Consider the following 25,425-nt stretch of genomic DNA (forward strand, 5'->3'; position numbering starts at 1 on the left):
TGCAATATGTTAGTGTTTCTTTGTAAAAGTTTCCTTTTTATCTTCAGTATTTTGTCAAAGATAGTCCAAGTTACCATTTTCTAATTTTCTCACAAATTCAATTTAAAAAATTTGTCAGCAATTTTTCCTCTTTGCTAATGAAAGTAACAAAACTCAGCCACATGGGTTGTGCAGCCAGTACATTCTGAATGCTGGTCACAAGCCTGGATAAATGAGAAGGGTAGAAGGAGGCAGGTTGTTAACCTTAAAGTTTGTCATATCTTAGCCACATGGGGGGTGCAGCCAGTACACTCTGAGTGCCGGTGTTGCCAACCAAACTGATCCCCCTTGAAATCAGTCTGCCCTGCCTTCACTGCGCATGCATCATTGGCCGCAATTCACGGATTATCACCTTGTTTCTGCTTAAAACTGCACTCCAGTCATCATCTGTCTCAGCGACAGATATCTGAAGCTTTTGTACAACAATCATTTCTACATAAATTCAGCATTATTTCATCATAAAAAACGGAGGAAGTGATCAGAGCTCCACAGCTACATGGGCTGCTAGCTGTTGCATTTACTCTGCGTCCATTTCAAAGCGTCACCAATTATCGCCTCATTTCTGCTTAAAACTGACTTTAGAATGAGTAAGAGGTTTTACCTTGTCATCTGATGGTTAATAATGCCATTAATCTGTTTGATCACTTTGGGTGAAGAGACTTTTTCTCAGACATGCTGCTGACGCTCCGAAATGATGCATGGGCAGTGAATCAAGGCAGACCAATTTTTAGGGTAGACCGTTCTGTCTGCGACACCGGTCCCAAGCCCAGATAAATGAGTAGGGTTGTGTCAGGAAGGGTATCTAACATTAAACAAGCCAAAAACAAAGATACAGCTCCAACAATCCTCCATGGAGAGAGGAAAACCTTCCAGAAGGAGAACCATCTCGGCAGCAATGGTAGATTGGGCAGACGGAAGCCACAACTTTGTATAAGGCACATGGTATCCCGCCCAAAGGACTCTCAGACTATGAGAAACAAAATTCTCTGGTCTAATGAGACAAAGATTGAACTCTTTGGCATGAATGTCATCGTCATGTTTAGAAGATAACAGGCATCATCCCTACAGCAAAGCATGGTGGTGGCAGCATCATGCTTTGGGGATGTTTTTCAGCAGTAGGAACAGGGAGACTAGTCATGATGAGGGAAAGATGAATGGAGCAATGTACACAGACTTCCTGGTAAGGTTACGATCCGATCGATTATCGAGATTGGCTTCCGATACCGACGTAATTCAAGTATCACAAAATACCGATCTGACCAGTGGCGTTTTCCGATACAGATGAAGAGCCACTGTGAATCCTCTTGGCTGCTGCTGCTTTGTTTGTTGTCGAGCCTGAGGAGAGGAGGAGGGGGAGGGGGGAGGTTTTTGAAGCCGAGCTGTTTGAGAGAGCTTTCTTCCGCAGTGTTCTAGCTGTGGCAAATTTCCGCTCGGTTCTCGGGTTCAAATTATCTGTTTGCTGAACACGGAATTTTCTGAAAAATTAACTGAATTGTTGCTGAAAATGTGTGCTGAAAGGTTAGCTGCTTCAGCACCTCAGGGCTGTGAAATGCTATGGAACGCAGAGCACAGCTGAGGAGGAGGACAGCCAAACAGAGATTCTGTGCGCTGAACAGGAAAAAAAAAACTCCATTAAAGTCCTTCAGTATTAATCCAGTGTTCCTCGCGTGAGCGTCGCTGGTGATACTTTTAGAAATTCATGTAGTTGAAAGGTTTTGTGTTTTTAAAAAGTTCAAAGTTTACTGTCAACGGGGTGAGAGGCTATTGAGTTACATTTATCTCATTAATTTCTGAAAGGAAATGCTTTTGACTACAACTGCAGATTTTGTTTATTTCTCAAGATGATGTCCAGAGAGCGAGGATCCACCATGTACAGATTTTATTTATGTCCAGAGATCAAGGATCCAGTGACCATGTACAGATTTTATTAATTTTTCTATCCATACATCAAGGATCCAGCGACCGATTTCGTATTTATTTACTTTAAGACTCAATAAAATGTTGACATAGAAAACCTGTAAAGCCTATTTTTAGTACACAGAAAATTCACAGGAGGTATTGATAAGGTATCGATAAAATCTTATCAGTACCCATCCCTAGTGATAATTTTGGTCTCTATCATTGTGCAATAAAGTTTTCATGCCATTTCATTTCCAGTTGTAAATATAATGAAAGCACAAATTAGCAACATGTACCACAATTTCATTTACCTTTATTTAGTTTCCTGATTTACTTTTCTGGTGTATCATTCATCATTTCTGATGGATAAAAGATGCACTGAAGAGAAAAAGACTTGACTGTGGAATGTAACTTTGACTCTAATCAAATCAAATTTTTTTGGAATTAATGGGGACTTAACTGGGAAATTTAGATAATGGGGTTGGATCTCTGTTAAGTAATAAAATCAATGTTCACCAGTCATGCAATGTGTTACAGAGGCAGATCCAGGCAAAGTCGTTGCCCTGAACACATCCTGTTCTCTGATATTGATTCTCTGGTCATGAACATATCGACTTACCACCCTTATTTCAGACAGGCAAGAAACCCACTGGATCTGCGTAGTGTCAGAAAGCAGCAGCTTGTATACTCTCTGGAACAGCCCTGTTTCTATGTGTTACATTCTGAGCATGGCATGCTCTCATATTTAAACGTAAATACATATTAACCATTTATTGTCTGTATCAGAGATCTGCAAATTAACTGTTGGACACATTTGCAGTCTGGATACAGGAGTACATCCTGTCAGTGAAGGCACATTAATGAAAGTTCAGTTTCTGGCAAAAATATTAAAATGAGGGCCATTATTTGTAGCATCACAATAGATATTTTTGCCTCTTAATGATTTCCTGACAAAATAGATATGCGAACCTCTGTTTAGCATGATTCACAGTGTGTTTACATTTCACATCTAAAATAATTTCACTTCTAAGTTGTTGTAATTGGTATATCGAGAAACCTTATGGGAAGTAAAGTGTTTCAGCTTTATTTTCTTCATCTCAGACACTCACAGATAAACTGCACTGAAAGGACTTGGACACTGAGTGATGAAGGTGGCCATTCTGGCCCAGTCAGAGTGGGAAAGGATACAGAGATAACTGGGCTTGGCGGTGGACTCCATGAAAATTGACTTAGAAGGAAGGAGAAAATAAGTTATGGGGGCAAAAACTGTGTAAACTGAGTTCACCTAATATACACGCCTTTGGGATGGAAAGGAAGCTGGACCACGCCAAGGGAACCCACACAACACGGCAGAGCATGCACACTCCACACAGAAAGTACCAGGTTGCACAGAGACCTGGGACCTTCTTCATGTGAGGCAACACTGCTAACCATGAACCCACCAAAAGTCTGAATTTTATCATTGAGTTGATTTGCTCACATGCCACTCAATATGGCAAATCCCTTCAGGTGAAAAAGATTTGACACCTAACAGTAAAGTTGATTCCATGGCTGGGTCATGAATATATCTAAAAACAGATTTTTTTAAACCAGAGAAGAGGGGCTTTGCACTCTCTTACTTCTCAACATGTGCCCTCAGCGGTTTTTCTCAATGAACACAGAGCACTGCATGCCACTCTTGAACACCATCATTTTCAGTGGCTAGCCCTACACAAAAGCCAGTGCCAAAAAAGTGGCAGGCACAATCACAGCACACTGCTTCACTTTGCACATGCCACAGACTCTCAACATCGCCAACCACCAGTCAAACTTCAACAGATTTCAACTTTGATTGGTGTGTGTGTGTGTGTGTGTGTGTGTGTGTGTGTGTGTGTGTGTGTGTGTGTGTGTGTGTGTGTGTGTGTGTGTGTGTGAATACTCAATGTGGCCAATACAAACAAGGCATCTGGCATGACCGACAACAAACTGAAGAAAGCTGATGTGTCTCAGAGGAGAAAGAGAGCGCATGCTAGCCCAGCAGATAAGTGCGTGTTTTTAGCAGAATCATTCAAATGGTGAGAGAAGTGCCAAATTTGTCTTGAATACGTCTGTTTTGAAAAGGCCTGTTAGTGTTGTGTGTGGGCCGCCAGAAGAGGAGGTACTGCTGGCCCACCACCAGTGGGCGCTCTGCCTGAAGTGTGGGCTTCAGGCACGAGAGGGCGCTGCCGCCATGGACACAGCCGGGGGTGACAGCTGTCGCTCATTACCTCTTGACAGCTGTCACCCATCTACTCAACATTATCTCACTCCATAAAGACCAGACGTCATCTCCACCTGAAAATCACTTCAGAGTCGCTATTGGGTTTCAAAAACTGTTTTAGATTTATAAATGTTTATTTCATGCAAACCTTTACAAAATCTATGAGAAAGATATTAGCTTTACATAGAAATAAGCTGTTTCGGAGCATTTTCTGCCATGTTGGATTATTATATTTGGGAGAGCAGCCAGCTGACATCACTGTGCATCTCTACTCTGATTGGCTGTTGCCATGTGCTTGCCAGCATCCCTTGTGCAAGTCGGGGAAAGCTCCCACGTGAATGATGATGTTGCTATCATTGACTGTATTGGCTGCTACATTAAGTACTACTAGGCTGTCTGTTCTCTTGAAATTTTCTACCTCAGGGATACTATTTAATTTTTTTTTGTAGACAGTGTGAATCCCTTATTTACAGGCAAAAAAAAAAAAACATGGTGGTGGAAGACATTAAATGCACTACCGTTCTCACTCATCGTAACGGCAACATTACACTTAAATGAACTGGCTAAACCAATTGACATACAAAAACACAATTATCAGTAACACTAAGTACTGTTAAATTAACATGAACCTACAATAACGAGAGTTACGAATGTAACTACGGTTCTATGAATTCCGGATGACCGCCAGAGGGCGGTGCTTTAGCACCTGGATAACTACATGTGCGCAGCACAGAGGTCGAGAATATATACCAACAAAGTCACGCCATTGAATGTGACCTGGGTGACGTCACTGGTTGTCTTTATATACCAGACGCACCCAGCGCTCGCTTCTTTTCGGAATGAACTCGCAAGACTGAGTGACAAGCAACTCTGGCGGTCATCCGGAATTCATAGAACCGTAGTTACATTCGTAACTCTCATTCTATTTCATTCCTCCTGACCGCCAGAGGGCGGTGCTTTAGCACCTGGATGACTTAATACCAACAAGGTCACGAAGAGTCACACTCACCCCGCATCAGCAGTGGGGAGTGGAGGCAGACAACACCGCCGAAGTCACCGCAGGAGGAGCAGCCACATTCAGTCTGTAATAGCGGGCGAAGGTACAGGACGAAGCCCACATAGCAGCAGCACAAATATCACTCAAAGGGACACCTCTCAGTGCAGCCCAGGAGGTGGACACCCCTCTGGTGGAATGGCACGTAACCTTAGGAGGCTGAAGACCTCTGGACCTGTATACTTGTAAAATGGCATCCACGACCCAATGCGAGAGTCGCTGTTTTGAGACAGCACAGCCTCTTTTGTGATCACCGTAACACACAAACAGGGCATCCGTTTTCCGGATCCCAGCAGTCGCACTAATGTACTGCTTCAACTTTCGGACAGGACACAGGGAACCTGAAACAGATAATCCTGGATCAGAATGCAGGACATACACAGCCAAGGAAACTGGCTGGTTAACATGAAAAGTTGAAATTCTCTTGGGTAAAAAGGACGGATTAGGCCACAGCGTAACCCCAGATCCATCAGAATTCCATCGCAAACAGTCCCCAGCGACTGATAGGGCATGGAGCTCTCCCACCCGCTTAGCCGAAGACAGTGCAAGTAGAAAGGCAGTCTTCACTGACACCCATTTAAGATCAGCACTTTCAACTGGTTCGAAAGGGGATAAGCTTAAACCCTCCAGGACTAGAGGAAGGTCCCATGAAGGTACGCGTGCAAGCCTTGGAGGCCGCAAACGTAGCGCACCTTTCAAAAAATGACACACTAAGAGGTGTGAACCCACTGACCGGCCATCAACGTAGACGTGCCGGGGAGAGATTGCAGCAACATAAACCTTCAAGGTAGCGACAGAAAGTCCTTTCTCCAGCAGTTCTTGTAAATATTTGAGGAGAATAGGCCCAGGGCAATGCTCCAGGTCTAACTTTTGTTTCTCACACCACCGCGCAAACAGCTTCCATCTGTTGTCATACAAAGCCCTGGTAGAAGCAGCACGTGAATTAAGGATAGTCTGAACAACAGCCTGGTCACAAGAACTTAACAAGGAGTCTGGCCCCTCAACGGCCACACATACAGTTGAAGGCGTTCTGGGTGAGGGTGCCAAATCCTCCCCTGTAGCTGTGACAACAAATCCTTCCTCTCCGGGAGAGCCCAAGGTTCTCCCTCGAGGAGTTTGTAAATCATGGGAAACCAAATCCTCCCAGACCAGAATGGAGCAACCAGCAGCACCCTGTGGCTGCTCTGATCTATCCTGTGCAGTGTCAACATCAGCAGCGGGAGAGGAGGGAAGGCATAAAGGAGGCAATCCGGCCACGGGTGAGCCAATGCAACCTGCCCCAGCAGGCTGTCTGGTTCCAAGAGGGAGTACCATCGTGGGCAATGTGTCGAGGTGCTTGAAGCGAAAAGGTCCACTTCCGCTGCACCATATTTTTGCCAGATCATTTGGACCACAATCGGGTTCAGTCTCCAATCTCCCGGTGGTGGTTTCTGTCTGGAGAGTAAATCCGCTGCGCTGTTCTGTACTCTGGGCAGATGAACTGCTCTGACACTCTGAGAAGCTTCCGAGTTTCTGCCAATGAGTGATTGGACTTGGTGCCCCCCTGATGGTTTATGTGATAGACTGTTGACGTGTTGTCCGACCGGACAAGAACATGTCTTCCTCTCAGGGCCGGGAGGAAATGCTTGAGAGCCAGTCGCACAGCGCGAAGCTTCAGCATGTTTATGTGTTGGAGTCTCTCCTGGGGACTCCAGACACCCCTCACCTGTGATTCCACACGGCCCCCCAACCTTTGAGTGATGCATCTGTAACAACCACCTCTCGGCGAGAAGGAACAGAGCCTAGAGGGACACCCTTGCAGATGAAGTCCACGTTCCCCCAGGGTTTGAGGTGCAGAAGGCACTGGTTGGAGAGTCGTACAAGCCTGTGCTGATGCAACTTTGAGTTGAGGCCTAGGTTGTTGATCCAAATCTGTAGGGGACGTAAGAACAGAAGTCCCAAAGGTACCACTAGCGACATTGCAGTCAATTTGCCCATCAACCAGAGCAGCAAACCAAAAGGCAGCGTCACAGCCCGTTGAATGTGTGAGACGAGACGAATTACATCGTCTACTCTCTGCGGGGATGGCGATGCAGTCATAGTCAGGGAGTTGATGGCAATGCAGATGAAGGTCGTTTGTTGACTGGGAACAAGAGAACTCTTTGCAAAGTTCACTGTGAGTCCTAAATGAGAGACATGGTTCAGTAGAAGAGCTGTGTTGTTGTGCGCCTGCTCCTGAGTCGGAGCGCAGACAAGCCAGTCATCTAAGTAGCGTAGGATTCTTAATCCAAGAGCTTGCAGTGGGGCTAGTGCTGCAGCCATACATCTGGTAAATGTACGAGGGGCGAGAGAGAGGCCGAAAGGAAGCACCCTGAACTGGTATGCCTGACCTTTGAAAGCAAAGCAGAGAAACTGCCTGTGATGAGGCGCCACTGGCACATGGAAATAGGCGTCTTTTAAGTCGACACTTGTGAACCAGTCTCCTGGTGTGATAGTTTGAAGGACGTCTACTGTGCAGAGCATGTGAAACTGCAGCACTTTGATATAACGATTCAGACGTCAGAGTTCGAGGATAGGACGAAAGCTGCCATCCTTCTTTGGAACAAGGAAGTAAATTGGATAGAATCCCCTGAGCTGGTCTGAACTGTGAACTGGCTCTATGGCCCCCTTCTCCAGGAGTTCCAAAATCTCCCGTTGTAGGGCAGCAGACTGCACCGAGTTGGAAACAACAGTCATCCTCACCCCATTGAACTTTGGAGGACGACATCTGAACTGAATTCTGTAACCTTTGAACAAGGTTGAAATGACCCATGGGTCTTGAACTTGAGCCTCCCAGTGGCTGAGTTGATTTCGTGAAAAACGGCTGGGGGCCAAACATTGGCAGTCAGACCCGACCACCTCTGCCTCACATCCCTGAGGACCTCTGGGCGCGATTACTGGAAGCTCTGCGAAACCGTTCAGTTCTCGGGGGTCTGCCCGTAGGCTCACGAAAGGCAGGCTGCTGGGAGAGCTGGCCCTCAACTGCAAAAGCACGTGCAGCTCTGGGAGTCGGCGGAAGCCTGGATGTAGAGTGAAAAGCTGTAGTACGAGTGGCTGAGGTCTGGAAGACCGGTGTAGGTCAACAAACTGTTGCCGAGATTTACTAGCCTCAACAGCACGCTCCAAAGTTTGTTGGGCCGCAGGTCCAAATACTTGGCCTTTAAGAACCGGCAGTGAACGGAGTGTGCCTCTGCAGGATTCGAATAGGGGGGACTGCGCAAGCCACACCTGACGTCTAGTGATGGTAAGGGTTGACATTAGTCTGCCAAACTCTCTGGACATATAAGCAAAGGTTTGGAGTGAGGCATCACTAAGACTTTGCGTAACATCATCAACCTCTGCCTCCCTCAAAGACTTTGAGAGGGCAAGGGCTAAATGGGACAGTGAGTTGCCTAGGCGACCGATGCGAGCAGCTATGTCATAGCTTTTGGTGAGGAGGTCATCAGTGACCCTACACTGAGGACGTGGGCAGCGGGCATCCGGCCAAGCAGCATCAGCTGGAGCCACAACCAGGTTTGCAATAATGCTGTCAACGGCGGGCATACGGTTCAGACCATACTGCGCCGAATCACACATAGAGCTAAGGGCTCTGCAGTCCAGTGATAGATGGGTCAATGATTTGGGGTCCGCCCAACATCAGTGGAGCTCCTCGATATATGGTTGTGAAACTGGAACGTTGAACTCAGGCTTCTGAGTGACTTTGAAAAAGGCACTTGAAGCGGTGGTTTCCGCAGGGGGATTGTCGACCCCAAGCCTGGATAAAGCCAACTGAACAGCTTGCTTGACAAAGGATAGTCCAGGTCCGGTTTGTGGCATGGACTCTGCCTCAGAGGTATGAGAGCCCGCTAATGAATGGCTTGCAGAAAGACCCCTCTCATCCTCATCCTCCACACAGTTTATATCACTTGTCATGTACAAGGAATCAGTTGCAGCAATAGACATGACATCTTCCTCCTGCTGAGTAACTACATTGGTCTGATCAGCCTCATCAGGGACAACAGGAACTGTCACTGCAACCCTAGGCTGTAGATTCAGAAGCAAGGACTTAATCTGAGCAAACTCAGAAGTCAATGTTTCGACCTTTTCAGCCAAAGCATGGTCATGAGTAACCTTCTTAGCAGAAGGGGCTCCTGCATGTGGGCGTTTACGGTGCTTTGGTTCCTTCCTGGGGCTGGAGGCCAAAGTCGCACTAGATATTCCACTTTCCAATGCCGCAAGTCTAGCAGATCTCTCTGCCAGTGGCATGCTGGCACAATTAAGGCAGGCATCGCCAGTCAGGGCTTCCCTCAGGTGTCCGATCCCAAGACAGGAGGGCCAAAACATATGTCCATCATCTGGGCTCAAGGGAGCCAAACAGGTACTACAGCCATGCAACAAAGGCCCTGTCAACATTGTGGACTACGTGCACATTGTGGACTAACGCAAGCCCTGATGGTTACAAATGGAAAGACAAAGCGTGAGTCACATGCAGTGTAAATAGTAACACGAGGCACGGAGCGTGAAGCACTCACAGCCGTCGACTTGACACGAGGCACGGAGCGTGAAGCACTCACAACCGCAGACTCGACACGAGGCACGGAGCTTGAAGCACTCACAGTGTAAAAGCTAATACAAGGCCCGGAGCGTGAAACACTCACAGCCACAGTAATAACACGATGCACGCAGCCGAAAAACTCACAGCCCAAGTGCTGTCACTTAGAGCAACGACGACAGCACTAGCTGCTAGCGGAGCTGTTAAACTTAGCAAATGGCGGCAGTGCAGACGAAGTACTTCAAGGAGTGGGAAACACTCACGGCAAGCCCAACACAGTACACTATACTCGTTCTGATACACACACTACCACGTAGTTAACGGGGTTAGTGACACAACTAAACAAATAGCCAGCTTTCATCGAAACAACACAGCTAATGTGCACAGAGGAAAATACCCAGCAGGGCAGCGGCAAAGGCGCGCACCCGGTGTTTAGGAAGGTGTACTCACGACAGGCATCAAAGAATACAAAAAACGGTGAAGCCGTGTCTCGCAGCCTCTGGAGGACGTGTGCAGTGCACGTAGCTCCAACCGAAGGTGGGTTGCGAGGCTACAAGCGAGAGCGGCAGTTGCAGCTAAATGCGTTCTCAACCTGTAAGAATGTGAGAATGTAGAAAAGCGAGCGCTGGGTGCGTCTGGTATATAAAGACAACCAGTGACGTCACCCAGGTCACATTCAATGGCGTGACTTTGTTGGTATATATTCTCGACCTCTGTGCTGCGCACATGTAGTTATCCAGGTGCTAAAGCACCGCCCTCTGGCCGTCAGGAGGAATGAAATAGAACAACATTTAAAACCCCAAAATCCTGAACTCACATGGTGCATTGCACTACAACATCTATTGATCACTGGTTAGCTAATATTGCTAATTTCTCCAGAAATATTAGTCCTATCAACTTTACGTTTTCGCAACGTTCATCCTTTGCCCAAAATACATAAATATACCCAGTGCTTAATTTGTAAAGTGGGAGGTCCCGGAGCGCAGAGGATGGGTGACTCCGGTGCAGGAAAAAAAAAGAAGGGGGGGGGGGGCTTGCAAACAATGCTGTGCGTCACACTTAAAATAAACTGCACACCCACACAAACACGCACACACACCTTCACAAATGACACTAACACCCTGCCTTTTCCTCAAAAATTACTACATTTATGTTTGCTGTCTCTCTGTACTTTTCTGCCACTTTTGCGCTCTTTTTCATACTTTTCCCTCGTTTCAAAAGTCACCGAACGCACTTTACTGTAAGATATGCAACATATAGCATACTGTTGGAGAGCACGGGTTCTTGGCTTGCTGTCAGTGTTGAAATTTTTCAGATTGAGGGCTTACATGAGAACTTACGGTAATGAGAATCAGCGGTGCACTAGTGTGAAACTTCCGTATTTTTCCTCTGCGTTATGACATCACAGGCTATGTTTACCGTAATACACCATATATCATTGGAAAGCCCTTGGTGTTAGCTTTACAATGCCCTTTGAATCATTCGGATTGGACAAACTATGGCGAAGTTACTGTAAAAAAAAATACGCATATGGAAAATATGGCGTGGGCACCATCGCTGTAGATAAAGGGATAAATAGCTGGTGGAGCCAACGTCAGAGGTTCCGGAGCGCGCGTCCGAGGTTCCGGAGCGCGCTCCGGCTTGCTCCCCCTCAAATTAAGCCCTGAATATACCAAATGGCAAATGTCAGCTCTCCAGTTTCACCATGATTGATGCCATACACACACACGCTCACATACACACACACAGAGGCTGCTTGGCTTTATTACAACCCCTGGCAAAAATTATGGAATCACCGGCCTCGGAGGATGTTCATTCAGTTGTTTAATTTTGTAGAAAAAAAGCAGATCACAGACATGACACAAAACTAAAGTCATTTCAAATGGCAACTTTCTGGCTTTAACAAACACTATATGAAATCAGGAAAAAAAATTGTGGCAGTCAGTAACGGTTACTTTTTAGACCAAGCAGAGGGAAAAAAATATGGAATCACTCAATTCTGAGGAAAAAATTATGGAATCATGAAAAACAAAAGAACGCTCCAACACATCACTAGTATTTTGTTGCACCACCTCTGGCTTTTATAACAGCTTGCAGTCTCTGAGGCATGGACTTAATGAGTGACAAACAGTACTCTTCATCAGTCTGGCTCCAACTTTCTCTGATTGCTGTTGCCAGATCAGCTTTGCAGGTTGGACCCTTGTCATGGACCATTTTCTTCAACTTCCACCAAAGATTTTCAATTGGATTAAGATCTGGACTATTTGCAGGCCATGACATTGACCCTATGTGTCTTTTTGCAAGGAATGTTTTCACAGTTTTTGCTCTATGGCAAGATACATTATCATCTTGAAAAATTATTTCATCATCCCCAAACATCCTTCCAATTGATGGGATAAGAAAAGTGTCCAAAATATCAATGTAAACTTGTGCATTTATTGATAATGTAATGACAGCCATCTCCCCAGTGCCTTTACCTGACATGCAGCCCCATATCATCAATGACTGTGGAAATTTACATGTTCTCTTCAGGCAGTCATCTTTATAAATCTCATTGGAACGGCACCAAACAAAAGTTCCAGCATCATCACCTTGCCCAATGCAGATTCGAGATTCATCACTGAATATGACTTTCATCCAGTCATCCACAGTCCGCGGTTGCTTTTCCTTTGCCCATTGTAACCTTGTTTTTTTCTGTTTAGGTGTTAATGATGGCTTTCGTTTAACTTTTCTGTATGTAAATCCCATTTCCTTTAGGCGGTTTCTTACACTTCGGTCAGAGACGTTGACTCCAGTTTCCTCCCATTCGTTCCTCATTTGTTTTGTTGTGCATTTTCGATTTTTGAGACATATTGCTTTGTTTTCTGTCTTGACGCTTTGATGTCTTCCTTGGTCTACCAGTATGTTTGCCTTTAACAACCTTCCTATGTTGTTTGTATTTGGTCCAGAGTTTAGACACAGCTGACTGTGAACAACCAACATCTTTTGCAACATTGCGTGATGATTTACCCTCTTTTAAGAGTTTGATAATCCTCTCCTTTGTTTCAATTGACATCTCTCGTGTTGGAGCCATGATTCATGTCAGTCCACTTGGTGCAACAGCTCTCCAAGGTGTGATCACTCCTTTTTAGATGCAGACTAACGAGCAGATCTGATTTGATGCAGGTGTTAGTTTTGGGGATGAAAATTTACAGGGTGATTCCATAATTTATTCCTCAGAATTGAGTGAGTCCATATTTTTTTTCCCTCTGCTTGGTCTAAAAAAGTAACAGTTACTGACTGCCACAATTTTTTTTCCTGATGTCTTATAGTGTTTCTTAAAGCCAGAAAGTTGCCATTTGAAATGACTAGTTTTGTGTCATGTCTGTGATCTGCCTTTTTTCTACAAAATTAAACAACTGAATGAACATCCTCCGAGGCTGGTGATTCCATAATTATTGCCAGGGGTTGTATATAGATGCAGTGAAATTTCTGGAGGTATGGTATTAGAGAGAATGCCCTCAGACCCTAGATGGTTAAAACTGTGAGAATGTTTTTCCTGTAATGCAGCACATCAAAACAAACAAACAACAAAAAAAACCAAAAAAAGACTTGATTCAGATATATTTGGAGTTAGGTTATATCAGTATTGTTGATGCAGTAAACTAGATCCTCAAGTTACCTGTATTCTGAACGGAATTTAACATCATGTTGTTTGGTTCCTTTTACGCCCCAGTCACACGGCGCTAACGAAGGACACCAAAGCCAAAACGAAACAAATCTGGACTTGTGTTGACTTTCGGAGTCATCATTTAACTGTCGTCAAGCTTCGTTTCTGCAGCTGGCACTTCGTCATAATTTCAAACTGTTTAAAAATGTGAATGAATCCTGACGACATCAATTCTACCAAATCTCATTTTGCTCTCTGTCTTGATGATTCCTTATCATTTGCGTAGTTTCTGTAATGTCGGCGTTGTGTTTGACTGTCGTCCAACTTTGTCCAACCTCCCAAGAACGACGAATTGTACAAATGTTGGCGATATCTGAACAGATCAATAACTAAAGCTCCGACGAGCTGAACGTAACATCTTGGTATCGCTGATGTGTGGGACGAAAAGCAACGTTGTCATACAGAAGCGATAGCAAGGACGTTTTATGAACTACTTTAACTATTTACGCACGTTCCAGCTGTTTGTGGCTGGCCTGCGTGTGCACACATGCTGTTGTGAAGGTAAACCTGTTGTTAAGACAACCAGATTCTGCACCTGCAGGTGCTGCAGACACAAGAACAGGCCTGGCTGTGCTCGGTCTCATACCCACTGTCAGTCACGTCATCATGAATATTTAGTTTTGACTTTGTTTAAAGCGTCAAGTTCGAAGTTCTCTTTGTTTTTTCTTCTTTAGTTTCGGTTTTGTTTAATTTCTTTATGCGCTCTTGATTCACAGGCTTTTCGGTGATGGAAAAATTGCAGGAACATTCGTCGACCTTTTCTCAACGATTTGTGACTTTTTTTCCCTTCATTCAGGTATCACCATGTGCCGTGTGACCGGGCCCTTAGTCTTCACAACTGAAGCTAGGAAAACATTGCCTGCACAAAGACCATATTGTCCCATATGAACCATGTGAGATGAAGTATAGAGCAGTTGTTTCCTTTTAGTCTAATTAATATTAGAAATGTTTGTCACTGAGTCGATGATTAGCTACGTGGGAACACAGTATGCCAGAAATGTACAAACATGAGCAACATTAATTGTTCAGTTCATGGGTGCCACAACGACTGGAAGAAGAGGAAACTATCCCTTTCAGAACGATGTTTTGAACATGGAGAGTAGAGATCTGAGTGCTGTGGACGAGCATTTAACTTGTTCACTCCTCCATTGAAAGACAAGGATCTCCGGTGCTGGCTAAAGGCGCTGAATTTGAAAACTCCACCCACACATCCCTGTGTCTGTTCTTTTCATTTTGTGGAGAAAAAAATCCACACCACTGGATCTTTACCCAGAGAAATGGTTGGACTATAATGCTCCGTTGAAGAAGCCACGGCGGATGCTAGTGAGACAAACAGGTAAGCTGTGTTTGTAGCGTTAGCAGCTATCTAATTTACTCAGTTTCTGGCCTTTGATACAACCAAGCACTGCATGAAATAACACCATACGTATATTAACGTTATGTAATCTTGGCATTACCGTGGTACTACTTATCTGGTAGTATTTTAACTTGATTGTGCTTTTATGAGTTTCAGCGGCGCTGCGTGGCACAAAGCTCGTAGTTCCTCATAGCCAAACCGTCCACGCCGAGTGACAACACAAGGTAGTTAAAAATAATTGAGGGCCACTTTTTCATGTCTTCTTCCCACTCTGTTATGACCCGTGGGTGAGCCAGAGTCTATCCCTTTGAGCTTTTCAAAAAGGTTTTTGTTTCTACCCATATAATATCTTCCATTGTTTGATATCGAAAACACCGTTCACCGGAAGTCCTAAGACAAAACAGAAATGCCTCTGTTGTAAAAGTGGGCGGGGCTGAATAAGGTGAATACGAGAGAAAGATCCTGGTGGTCTCTCAAGCAAGCACTGTGGTTATTTGGCACTGTCTGTGATGGCTTATTAACATCCTGAAACATCACTATGCTGTCACCCTTATGTGGATGTGAATTAAAGGTTTTTAGAACAGTGTGTGTTGAAGGTCAGGGGTGTTCGTTTTTAATATATAAATGGAAACACTTTTGAGTCTGTATTCAGAACCACCATTAGAGGTTGAAGTGTCTGCATGTCAGCAGATTGTGTGCACTCTAATAAGCATGAGTATAATGGCAGGGGAGCTAAGATTAGTCCTTTTCACAGTGGTGAATCTGCAGTTAGCTAATTAGTGGTGTCCTTCTATACACTGATGTATGAATTCATTCCACACAAAAATGGCCATATTGCCTTATCTGTTAAATCTTTTTAAACATCAGGGCTGACTTTTTTCTGAAGGTAAGACCCTCCGGGAGTGTTTAAAATCCCAAGCATTACTCTTAGTAAACGCACTAATTGCTATGTGCCTCCTTCCTTCTAATTTTGGCGTTCAAAATGCAATTTGCCATCTTTGTTGACCAGTGTGCCTCTAATGATAGCTTGTTTTCCTGTGCACTCCCTGGATAAACACCTACACCCCTATATCAGGATTGCTCTGTGATGTACTGAGAGAAGCCAGTTTTATGGTAAGTAAAAATAAAAAGTGGATATAGACTAAAGAGTTGTATTTTTTGTCTCTGTAGGTGATCCAGACCAGCAAGACTCTATTAGAGAACTCTGAGGGGGTGTATGAGAGGATTCTCCAAACCCAGAAAGCAGGTAAGAGATGGCCACATGCCAAAGGAGGTGGAGGTGTCTGGGAAAGGCTCTGTTCTGACAGGTCGAACCATATATGTTCAGATATACACGGTTGCCCTGGTCTCTCTAAAGCCACAACAAAGGTGACTATATGACCAGAAAGATGGAACAAATTATTTTTGCTTATTTGCATAACTGTCGCATTTGATTGATTTAGTCGCTTTCATATGAATTAACATACATACATTCATTCATTCTCTATACCTACTTTATCCAATCAAGGGTCATGGGGGAATTAACATACTCAAAATAATCTCAATAAAATAATGAACACTAATAATAAACTACACTACAGCAAGCCACGTCTGGGAGCATGTGCGTGTACCGTGCTTCACTGCATCCACAACTCTCAGGAAACACCTTGGGTCCTGGATGGCAACCATCCTGGTCCATCCCTACATCTCTGAAGTAACTATCTGTCACAGCCAGTTGAAGCCTGGGCATCCCCTTGGCTTTCTCCAGCCACTGGAGTTCTCAGCACTCAGGCACCTGCGCACTGGATCACGCACAGAGAAATGCACTACATGGCAAAATGTCAAAGCTGGCACACAATGCAAATGAGACTCCTCATCTTAGTCTCTCTAATTAACCACTTAGGGTAACCTAAAGGCCCCCTGACACTTGCATGACTTTGATCCACGCACTTACACGCGCTCTACCATGTACGAGAGTAAACTTCTCTCAAACTTGTGATAACTGGTGTAAACTGTGCGGCTTTGTGCACGTGCGCAAAAAAATTTTTGACATGTTCAAAATCTCCATCACGAATTATTGATGTGAACTTCAAGTGAACATTGCGCAAATTGCATCAGTGCACCGCAGTACAGCGCAGCTCGTCTGATCGATTATAACAAGATGTTAAATCTATCATGAACATACTTTTACAGGTGCACACAAGAAGGAAAGAACATGCAACTGTTTTACCAAGCATTACAATATAAACATGACAGATTACCTTTTCAGATGGCTCCAAATGCTTTCTCCACCTCGTTCAGCACGCATGAGAGAAAAGCTCCAGCTGGAACAGTCCGCTGTGATTCTGGAAGCGATTAGAGCCGTTTTTCACAGCCAACTTGAAGAGAAAATGATTAATCCTCTACGAAATAATTACTTTATATAGGCAGCATCCAGCGCACAACATGTGGCATCCAGTGGAAGAAAGCGCAGCGTCCAGCTGGGAACACAGCGGGTGGGATCATCACAACGCTGTGCGTAGATCAAAGTCATGCAAATGTCAGGGCACCTTAAGTCAGTAACCTGAAGCAACAACTGGAGGTCTTTGGTAGTTAAACTACAACAATGCACAAAAATCCCATATTAAAGAGCTGGAGAAAGAAAAATAAATAAACAAAGAAAGGAAATACACTCACATTTTTATTGTAGTGTTTCCAAGGCTGTGGCCAGCAATCCATGTTCATCTGCATCAATCAGTATGTTGTCCAGTGCACATTTATTTGTCCATCTTGTTTATTTTTCGAATTAAATCCTTAGCCACAGCATACTATGGTGTCCATATTCGGTATTTCAGCATTTCCCATAATGCCCCTACACCGCGATGCCAGCAGAGTTCCGCTGTCTCACAGCGCATATAAACAATGGCAAAGCGAGGATGTGGATGGCATTAATTTAGCAAGTTCACAGGCAGCTATTATGATGATACATTCTCCCTAGTTGAGAGGGTCAACTAGAAGAGGTGTAGCACCTGTGATGGGCTTCTGATCTGCCCCAATGTTGTCTTATTGTCCATACTTCACGAGATGTGCTTACACTGTGAGTGCTGAGCTCCTGACACTGGAACTCTGCTGAAATCGACCTCTCGTGTGAGTCAAGGACCGCCAGACGGTTCGAGATTCGCAACTGTGAAACACCGAATGTGCTACTGAGTTCTTGTCTGTTAAACTCACCCCCAGGGAAGTGCTGTAATAAAGTGAGTTCCACATACAGACAAACCCCCCCCCCCAAAAGACTGTGATTTATAATCTGGAAAGCAAGGTATGTCATCACACACCCTCCTCCATCCTAGAAGTTTTATTTTATTTTAAAGCTGCACTTCAGACAGGTGTTTTGATTCACACACCAAATATGTTCCCAAATAGTCTAATTACAAGTTTTAGTTTGAGATTCAGCATGAAAGGTTAAGGTTGTGACTTGACAGCATCAGAGTTAACACATAACTCCAATGGCTTTGATTTTATATTTTCCACCAGTAAGTTCATCAGTTAGATTGCCTTACATGTGTTTAATGCCAGAGGTGTCACATAACACAAAAGACATGGTTTGGATTTTTTTTTGTTTGTTTGTTTTAGTTTTTTTTGGATTAGCAAGAAAACAAACCAAAGAAAGACACATCAAGCCCTGGTCCCACCAAATAATAAAGCCATGAATGATGAGCCACGTATGGATTTGTCAGAAATTTCATTGATTATTCCAATAATGAGCCACGTATATGAACATTGCACAAACAATTAAAAAACACTGTGTGTGATTGCTTCAGCGCACCGCATCACAGCGCAGCTCATCTGATCGATCATAACGAGATGTTAAATCTATCGTAACATACTTTACAGCTGCTCATAAGAAGGAATGAACATGCAACTGTTTTACCAAGCCATTATAATTAAAAAATTACAAATAATTATCTTTTAGACTGTTCCAAATACCTTCCCCACCTCATGAAGTGCACGAGAGAGAGGAAAAAAAAACTCCAGCTTAAACAGTCCTATGTGATTCCGGAAGTGATTAGAGGTATTTTCAGCAGGTGGTTTCTGAGAGAAAGTGATCTGCTATGAATTAATTATTTTATATACGCAGTGTCCAGCGCATAAAGCATGGCATCCAGCTGAACAAAGTGGGTGTGATTGTCACGACGAACTGCACAAGAGTGCGGCTCCAAAATAGCCTGCCCAAAATAGCCTGTCTTGTCCTCGTAGCCGCCAAGTACTCGGATAATGTGCTTCTAACAGCCTTGTACTCACTACTAACATGCCTGTAACATCCTTGTTTATCCTCGTAGTACCCCATACACAAACTGCCCTGCACTGTCTTTGCTAAATTTTGAACTTCTCCAAATTAGCGCCATGCTCAGAGATGAGGCTCGTTAGCTGAATATTCTGCATCTAAGAGCATCTAAAAGCTTCTAAGAGCCACTATTCTCCCACGTTTGTTGAATAACTCGACTCATACCAAAAAATATATAAAAAAAAAAAACATGCTACGTGGCTCATTATTCATCGTTCATTATTCGGTGGGACTAGGTCTTTACTTTGCTTTCCATTTTTAAGAAGAACTTAATGGGCAAAGAAATTAAGAAACATTTGCCTGTGGTCCCAACTCAAATCAAGGTGTCCAGTGCTTCACGCATTTCAAAATAAAAAATGCTTCACTGTTATGTTAATTGAATTGGGGCGGGGGGTGCCCATTCACTTTTTTTTCTCGTGTGTGTGTGTGTGTGTGTGTGTGTGTGTGTGTGTGTGTGTGTGTGTGTGTGTGTGTGTGTGTGAGAGAGAGCGAGAGACCCATGTGACTGCGTTCCAAGCTGGAATGTGAGGCAAAGATAATTGAAAACAGGGATTGAAACAAGAGATGACACTCGGACGTGTTTCAGGAAGTGGTTGAATGAAGTCTGTGCCATTAAATCTCTGATATATTAATACAAACATGACAAAAAAAAAAACCACACACACATTCATCGATCCGGAAGGGTTAGCGCGAAGTCTGACAGACTTTCACAGTTCTTTTCTGCATTTTAACAAACATTAAATGTCACTTAATTTTATCAGTTATGGTTTGCCATATGAGAATTACCCAATACAGTAACCTCATGTTCAGTTTCAAGAGTTGTATATTGAGCAACAGCAGGATATGGTGTAACTAGCCATTTTGCCGTACAGGGTTTTCCGGTCCAGTCATGAAGGCCTTGTCAGGGCAAATAATTTTTATATGAAACAACAGTTAAATGAATAAAAGCAGTAAAAATACTCAGGTAGACCCACTTTTTCCACAAAGTTGTTCAAAGGCTTTGTAGAGCTTTAGGTCACACAAAGATACAATTAGCCAGAGCAGATTCAGTATCAGACTGTTACAAAATAGGACACAGCAGATGTAGAGCTCATGAACTTGAACATTGATTTATTTTCCCTCTTGAACTGACATCAATTTAAGCCAGTGGTGTGTATGTGTGCATGCATGTGGGTAAATAGATGTTCATATTTCTGTGCTTCAGTGTGTGCTTGTGGATTATGCACTTGTCTGTTGGGTAGAAACTAGGTCACTATAAACCCACTTCCCACTTTACGGAAAAAAGTGTAGCCTTCCTGCAGAAACGGCCATTAAAATTTTGAATAATCTATCAGATTAATTTACAAACCTACTTTACTTTTGACTAAAAAATGCACGCAAGGAAAGACTTTTAGAACACAGTCAGGTTTTTTTTTTTAATGTCAGTTAAAATATAGGGGCATCAGTAATTCTAGTCAGGTCTGTGAGTGTGCATGGACCAAGAGATTTGAGGGAGGGATCACTGATGAAAACTTCTAAGGGAGATAATAGTTGTGCATGCCTGTGCACAAATACTCATATAAGTTTATTTTGAAAAATGCATTTGAAATCTGTTTTTCTTTACACAATTTAGATTATTCTTTGCATTAAAATAATGTGAATCCAAAAAAAAAGCATGCAGTCATGTCCAATTACCTGATTAATCATAAAACATGATTGGAAGATACTTAATGTCTGTCATTTCTGGGCAGTGTTTATACCTAACAGGCCTATCACACCTTGATGATTTAGCCTGCGTATACCGATGTATGGAAAAATACTCTGAATATGCTGGCATACATCTAATAACTTATGGGTAAGTTTTGTGTAAGTTAAGAGCATGTTGAAGCATGCTAGTATACGGCATAATATGGCGAGTACATCAAAAAATTTTGGGCATGCACAATATTTTCAACAGAAGAACATGCTGAAAAGGCCTGACGCTAACTGAAAGATCTGGCAACTTGCTTCCGATGGATTGTTTACTGTTGTGATGCTCTTCTGAACTTTACACGGTTGTATGCTTTTATTTCTGTTTAGCACTCTTCTGGTTGTTAAGTGTATCTACTCTGAACCTTATTTAGCAACAGTCCTGTTGTGAATTGCTAGCGGTTACCATTTGATAGCGGTTAGCTTTCGCTAGCAAGGTTGACTCCCCCTGCATTTACTTTTATAGCTGTTTCTTTTTTACTTGTTTAATACTTCTGTTAATTTTTTCAGTGTAACTGCTGTGAATTTTAGGTAATTGTTTTACTCCTGTGTAAACCTTAGGAGCGGCTATCATTTTCGCTAGCGGTTAGCTAGCCCCCCCCCCCCCCCCCCCCCCCTTTTTTTTAAAATACTTCTGTTAGTTTTTTAACTTTTGTAACTGTTGTGAATTTTAGCTTAGTACTTTACTCTTGTGTTAATCTTAGGAGTGGTTTACTTGTAGGAGGTTTTTTTTGTTCTTACAAGTCTAATACTTCCGCTACTTTTTCAGTGTAACTGCTGTGAATTTTAATTCATTTATTTACGTCTGTGTGAGCCTTAGGAGTGGTTAGCTTATCCATTATTGGTTAGCTCATGCTTGCTTGGCTATACTCTTGAATTTCTTAGTGCACAAAGTACACTACTTTGCCTACTTTACACCCTCCATAAATCCTGCGTGATGTTGGAAGATAGAGTGGCTCTCTTCGAGAGCCGTGTCCGTAAGTTAGAGCAGCTTCTTAGCTCAGTGGAGTTAGATGATACGGGCACTCCAGATGAGGTTAGTGTTGGGCCGGCTAGTGAGCCCATTAGCATCAGCCTAGAAATGCCGGCTGTGGAAGACAGCTTTCGGACTGTGGCTAGGCGGAGGAAGCCCCGTAGGGCTTGGTGCCCAGTTGTGGTACCCCGATCACGCCTGATGCCTGATGTGATTGCCTGATGTGAATTCTCTCAGCCCACACGTGACTTCCACTCCTGTATCTAGGCCGAAACACCGGACTTTAGTGATAGGGGATTCTATCGCCCACAAAGTCAGGTTACAGATGCTGGCTGACGTTGAATGTGTTCCTGGGGTCAGAGCTCCCGACACTGCATCCCATCTTAGGGTGCTGATGCTGCAGAAGGGAAGATAGACTGAGGAACATGACATGCGATATAGTCACATAGTTATTTACGTCAGCACCAATGACGTCAGGATGAAGCACTCAGAGGTCACAAAAATGGACATAGAGAGGACTTGTGACCTTGCCAGAAAGATGTGCCGGCATCAATTAATAGTCTCTGGTCCCCTCCCCTCCCGGGGTACCGATGAGGCGTTTCGCAGGCTAACATCGTTAAATAAGTGGCTGATGCAATTTTGTAGACAGCAGGGCTTTAGCTTTATTGATAACTGGCCTTCGTTCTGGGGCCACCGTGGCTTGCTGATGCCAGACGGACTCCACCCTATTGGGGAAGGCGCTGCCATCTTGTCTGTGAACATAGAGAGAGCTCTACAGGGAGGGTAAAATTAGGAATTTACAGCAGGCCACGGAGCAGGTGATTAGAGACCCTGCAAGGCTTATGACAAATGTGGATGTGGAATCCATTAGCTTAGCAGGAAAATTAGTGCAGAAAATCCACTATGGTGATAGTGCAGTTTATCTGCCAGGGAATGAAATTCAACAAGTTGAGACTGTGGCTTGCTTCCGTAGACGTGTCCATAAAAATCATAGAGGGATATGCTTTGCAAACTTAATACCCAGTACTACACTGCATGTTGTTGAAATTGAGGATGGCCCAGTGGTTGTTCCAGCAATAGCAAAGATTTCGTGTCTGCTACCTAAAACGCATGAGGAATGTCTCAAACCTAAACCTACTGCTCGGCATCTTATATATGCTACACTGGAACTGCCCCTAAATCCAAGCATATCAACTGTCAACCCCACTGAGGTCCTGTCTGGGTCTTATTAACATGAGATCACTGTCCTCAAAATCATTGTTGATTAATGATCTAATTATTGATCATCACTTAGATATGATTGGGTTATGTGAAACCTGGCTTAAACCTATAGCTGTCCTCCCCTTAAATGAGGCCTGCCCACCAGCATATACATTTAGTCACGTCCGTCGTGATGTGAAGCAAGGCGGGCGTGTTGCTGTTATTTATAAATCTAGGTTTAGCTTATTAGCTGTTGGGGGTCACAAATATAACTTGTTTAAGCATCTGATTCTCCACTCTGCTCGGGATATTATGCATTGCCAAGGTCAGAAGAATAAAAATCAGCCGTAATACTTTGTCACTCTTGGCCCATATTCTGAATTCTTAGATTAATTCGGTGCGTTCATCTCTAACTTGTCAACTAGTGCAGATAACATTCTGATCATTGGTGACTTTAACGTTTATATAAATAATCTTTCTGATCCCCTCTGCAAATCACTTATGGAAATTGTGGATGCATTAGGATTTCGGCAATGCATTCGGGACTTGACACACATTCGTGGAAATACCCTGGATCTGGTTCTCACACGTGGTATTGCTGTCTTGAATATTGACATTATGCCTCTTATATCAGTGGTGTCTGATCACTCACTCATTAAGTTTACAGTTTTGCTGCCATGTTTAGTGGAACAACAACCTTATATATCACTACGGCGATGCATCAACTCCTCAACTAAGACTGAACTTGAAGCGAGACTGCCTGATGTCTTAGCTTCACGTTTGGCAAATACTCAGTCAGTAGACAGACTTGTGGGTAGTTTAAACTCAGTGCTCAAAACTACACTCAACATGATTGCACCACCTGTGTTGAAACCGCACTCCCCCAAATCACAGTCACCTTGGTTCAGTGATTTCCTGTGTGACCTCAAGCATAAGGCAAGAGGTCTAGAACGGAAATGGCGTTGTTCAAAATTAGAAGTATTCCACCTTGCGTGGTATGATGCTGTCTTAGACTATAAGCATAAGCATTATTGGCTAAAAGCGGACTTATTACTCTGATTTGATCAACAGAAACAAGCATAACTCAAAGTTCTTGTTCGACACGGTGGCAACACTTATTCATGGACAACCACCTGTAGTTCGCTCTCCTTTTACAGCACAAGATTTCCTGGATTACTTTGAGAAGAAAATAGAAGACATTAGGTTAAACATATCCCAGCATGCCTTAACCCAGCCACTACACCCTGCTATTGAGGTGGGCGCCATTACTGAAGTATTACCTAGATTTACAGAATTTGATAGTATCTCACTAGGCATGCCGACGAAACTTGCAATGTCAACAAAAAGCACAACATGTTTATTTGATCGTAGACCAACAAAACTGTTTAAGGACCTGTGGCCCACTCTTGGGCCGACTGTGCTGGAAATTATTAATCTTTCTTTAACTTCTGGATCTGTTCCTAAATGTTTCAAATCTGCAGTGATTAAACCATTACTTAAGAAACCTAATCTTGACCCTAGTGTATTGAAAAACTATCGGCTGATAGCAAATCTATCATTTTGCTGTAAAATTCTGGAAAAAGTGTTGTCACCGCAGCTCGTGGACTATCTTACTGAGAATAATCTCTTCGAGCCACTGCAGTCTGCTTTTAGAAAATGTCATTCCACATTCTCGCTAAAGTGGTGAATGATCTTCTGCTTACAATGGATTCGGACACCACTACGGTTCTGGTGCTGTTAGATCTCAGTGCTGCATTTGATACCATGGATCATCATATTCTACTTGATAGGCTGGAAAATCATTTTGGGATTACTGGAAGTGCACTTGCATGGCTGACGTCAGTAACACTACGTCTAACCTTAGTGATATGAAATTTGGGGTTCCACAGGGGTCCATCTTAGGCCCCCTGCTTTTCTCCCTTTGTATAGCACCCCTTGGGCACATATTTCGGCATTTTGGGATTACCTTTCACTGCTCTGCTGATGATATTCAGTTATACATGCCAATAACTGCTGGTAATCTCATTCACATAAAATCCTTAGAAGATTGCATTGCATCAGTGAGAAGCTGGATGTCTAGTAACTTCCTACTTTTAAACTCTGATAAGACTGAAATGATGGTTCGTGGTCCAGCGAGACATCGGCATCATTTTGCCCAGTTAACGCTCAGCCTAGGGTCATGTGTCATATAACACACTGACAAAGTGAGGAACCTTGGGCTAATTTTTGATCCTACATTGTCCTTTGACCTCCACATTAGAAATATTACTAGGACTGCTTTCTTCCACCTGCGAAATACAGCAAAGATTCGTCCCATCCTGTCTATGGCTGATGCTGAGACCCTCATCCATGCATTTATCTCTTCGAGATTGGGC

General features: G+C 43.6%; 1 protein-coding gene across 1 annotated transcript in view; it reads left to right on the plus strand.

Annotated features, from left to right (window-relative positions):
* LOC117514008 (inactive phospholipase C-like protein 2) overlaps nt 1-25,425 on the plus strand; it is a 101,142-nt gene that overhangs the window by 38,518 nt on the left and 37,199 nt on the right. Inside the window, exon 6 of the mRNA XM_034174290.1 lies at nt 16,017-16,092. Coding sequence (XP_034030181.1) covers nt 16,017-16,092 — 76 coding nt within the window. The remainder of the gene's footprint in view (nt 1-16,016; nt 16,093-25,425) is intronic.

Source organism: Thalassophryne amazonica, chromosome 7, assembly GCF_902500255.1.
Source record: "Thalassophryne amazonica chromosome 7, fThaAma1.1, whole genome shotgun sequence".
Lineage (NCBI taxonomy): Eukaryota > Metazoa > Chordata > Actinopteri > Batrachoidiformes > Batrachoididae > Thalassophryne > Thalassophryne amazonica.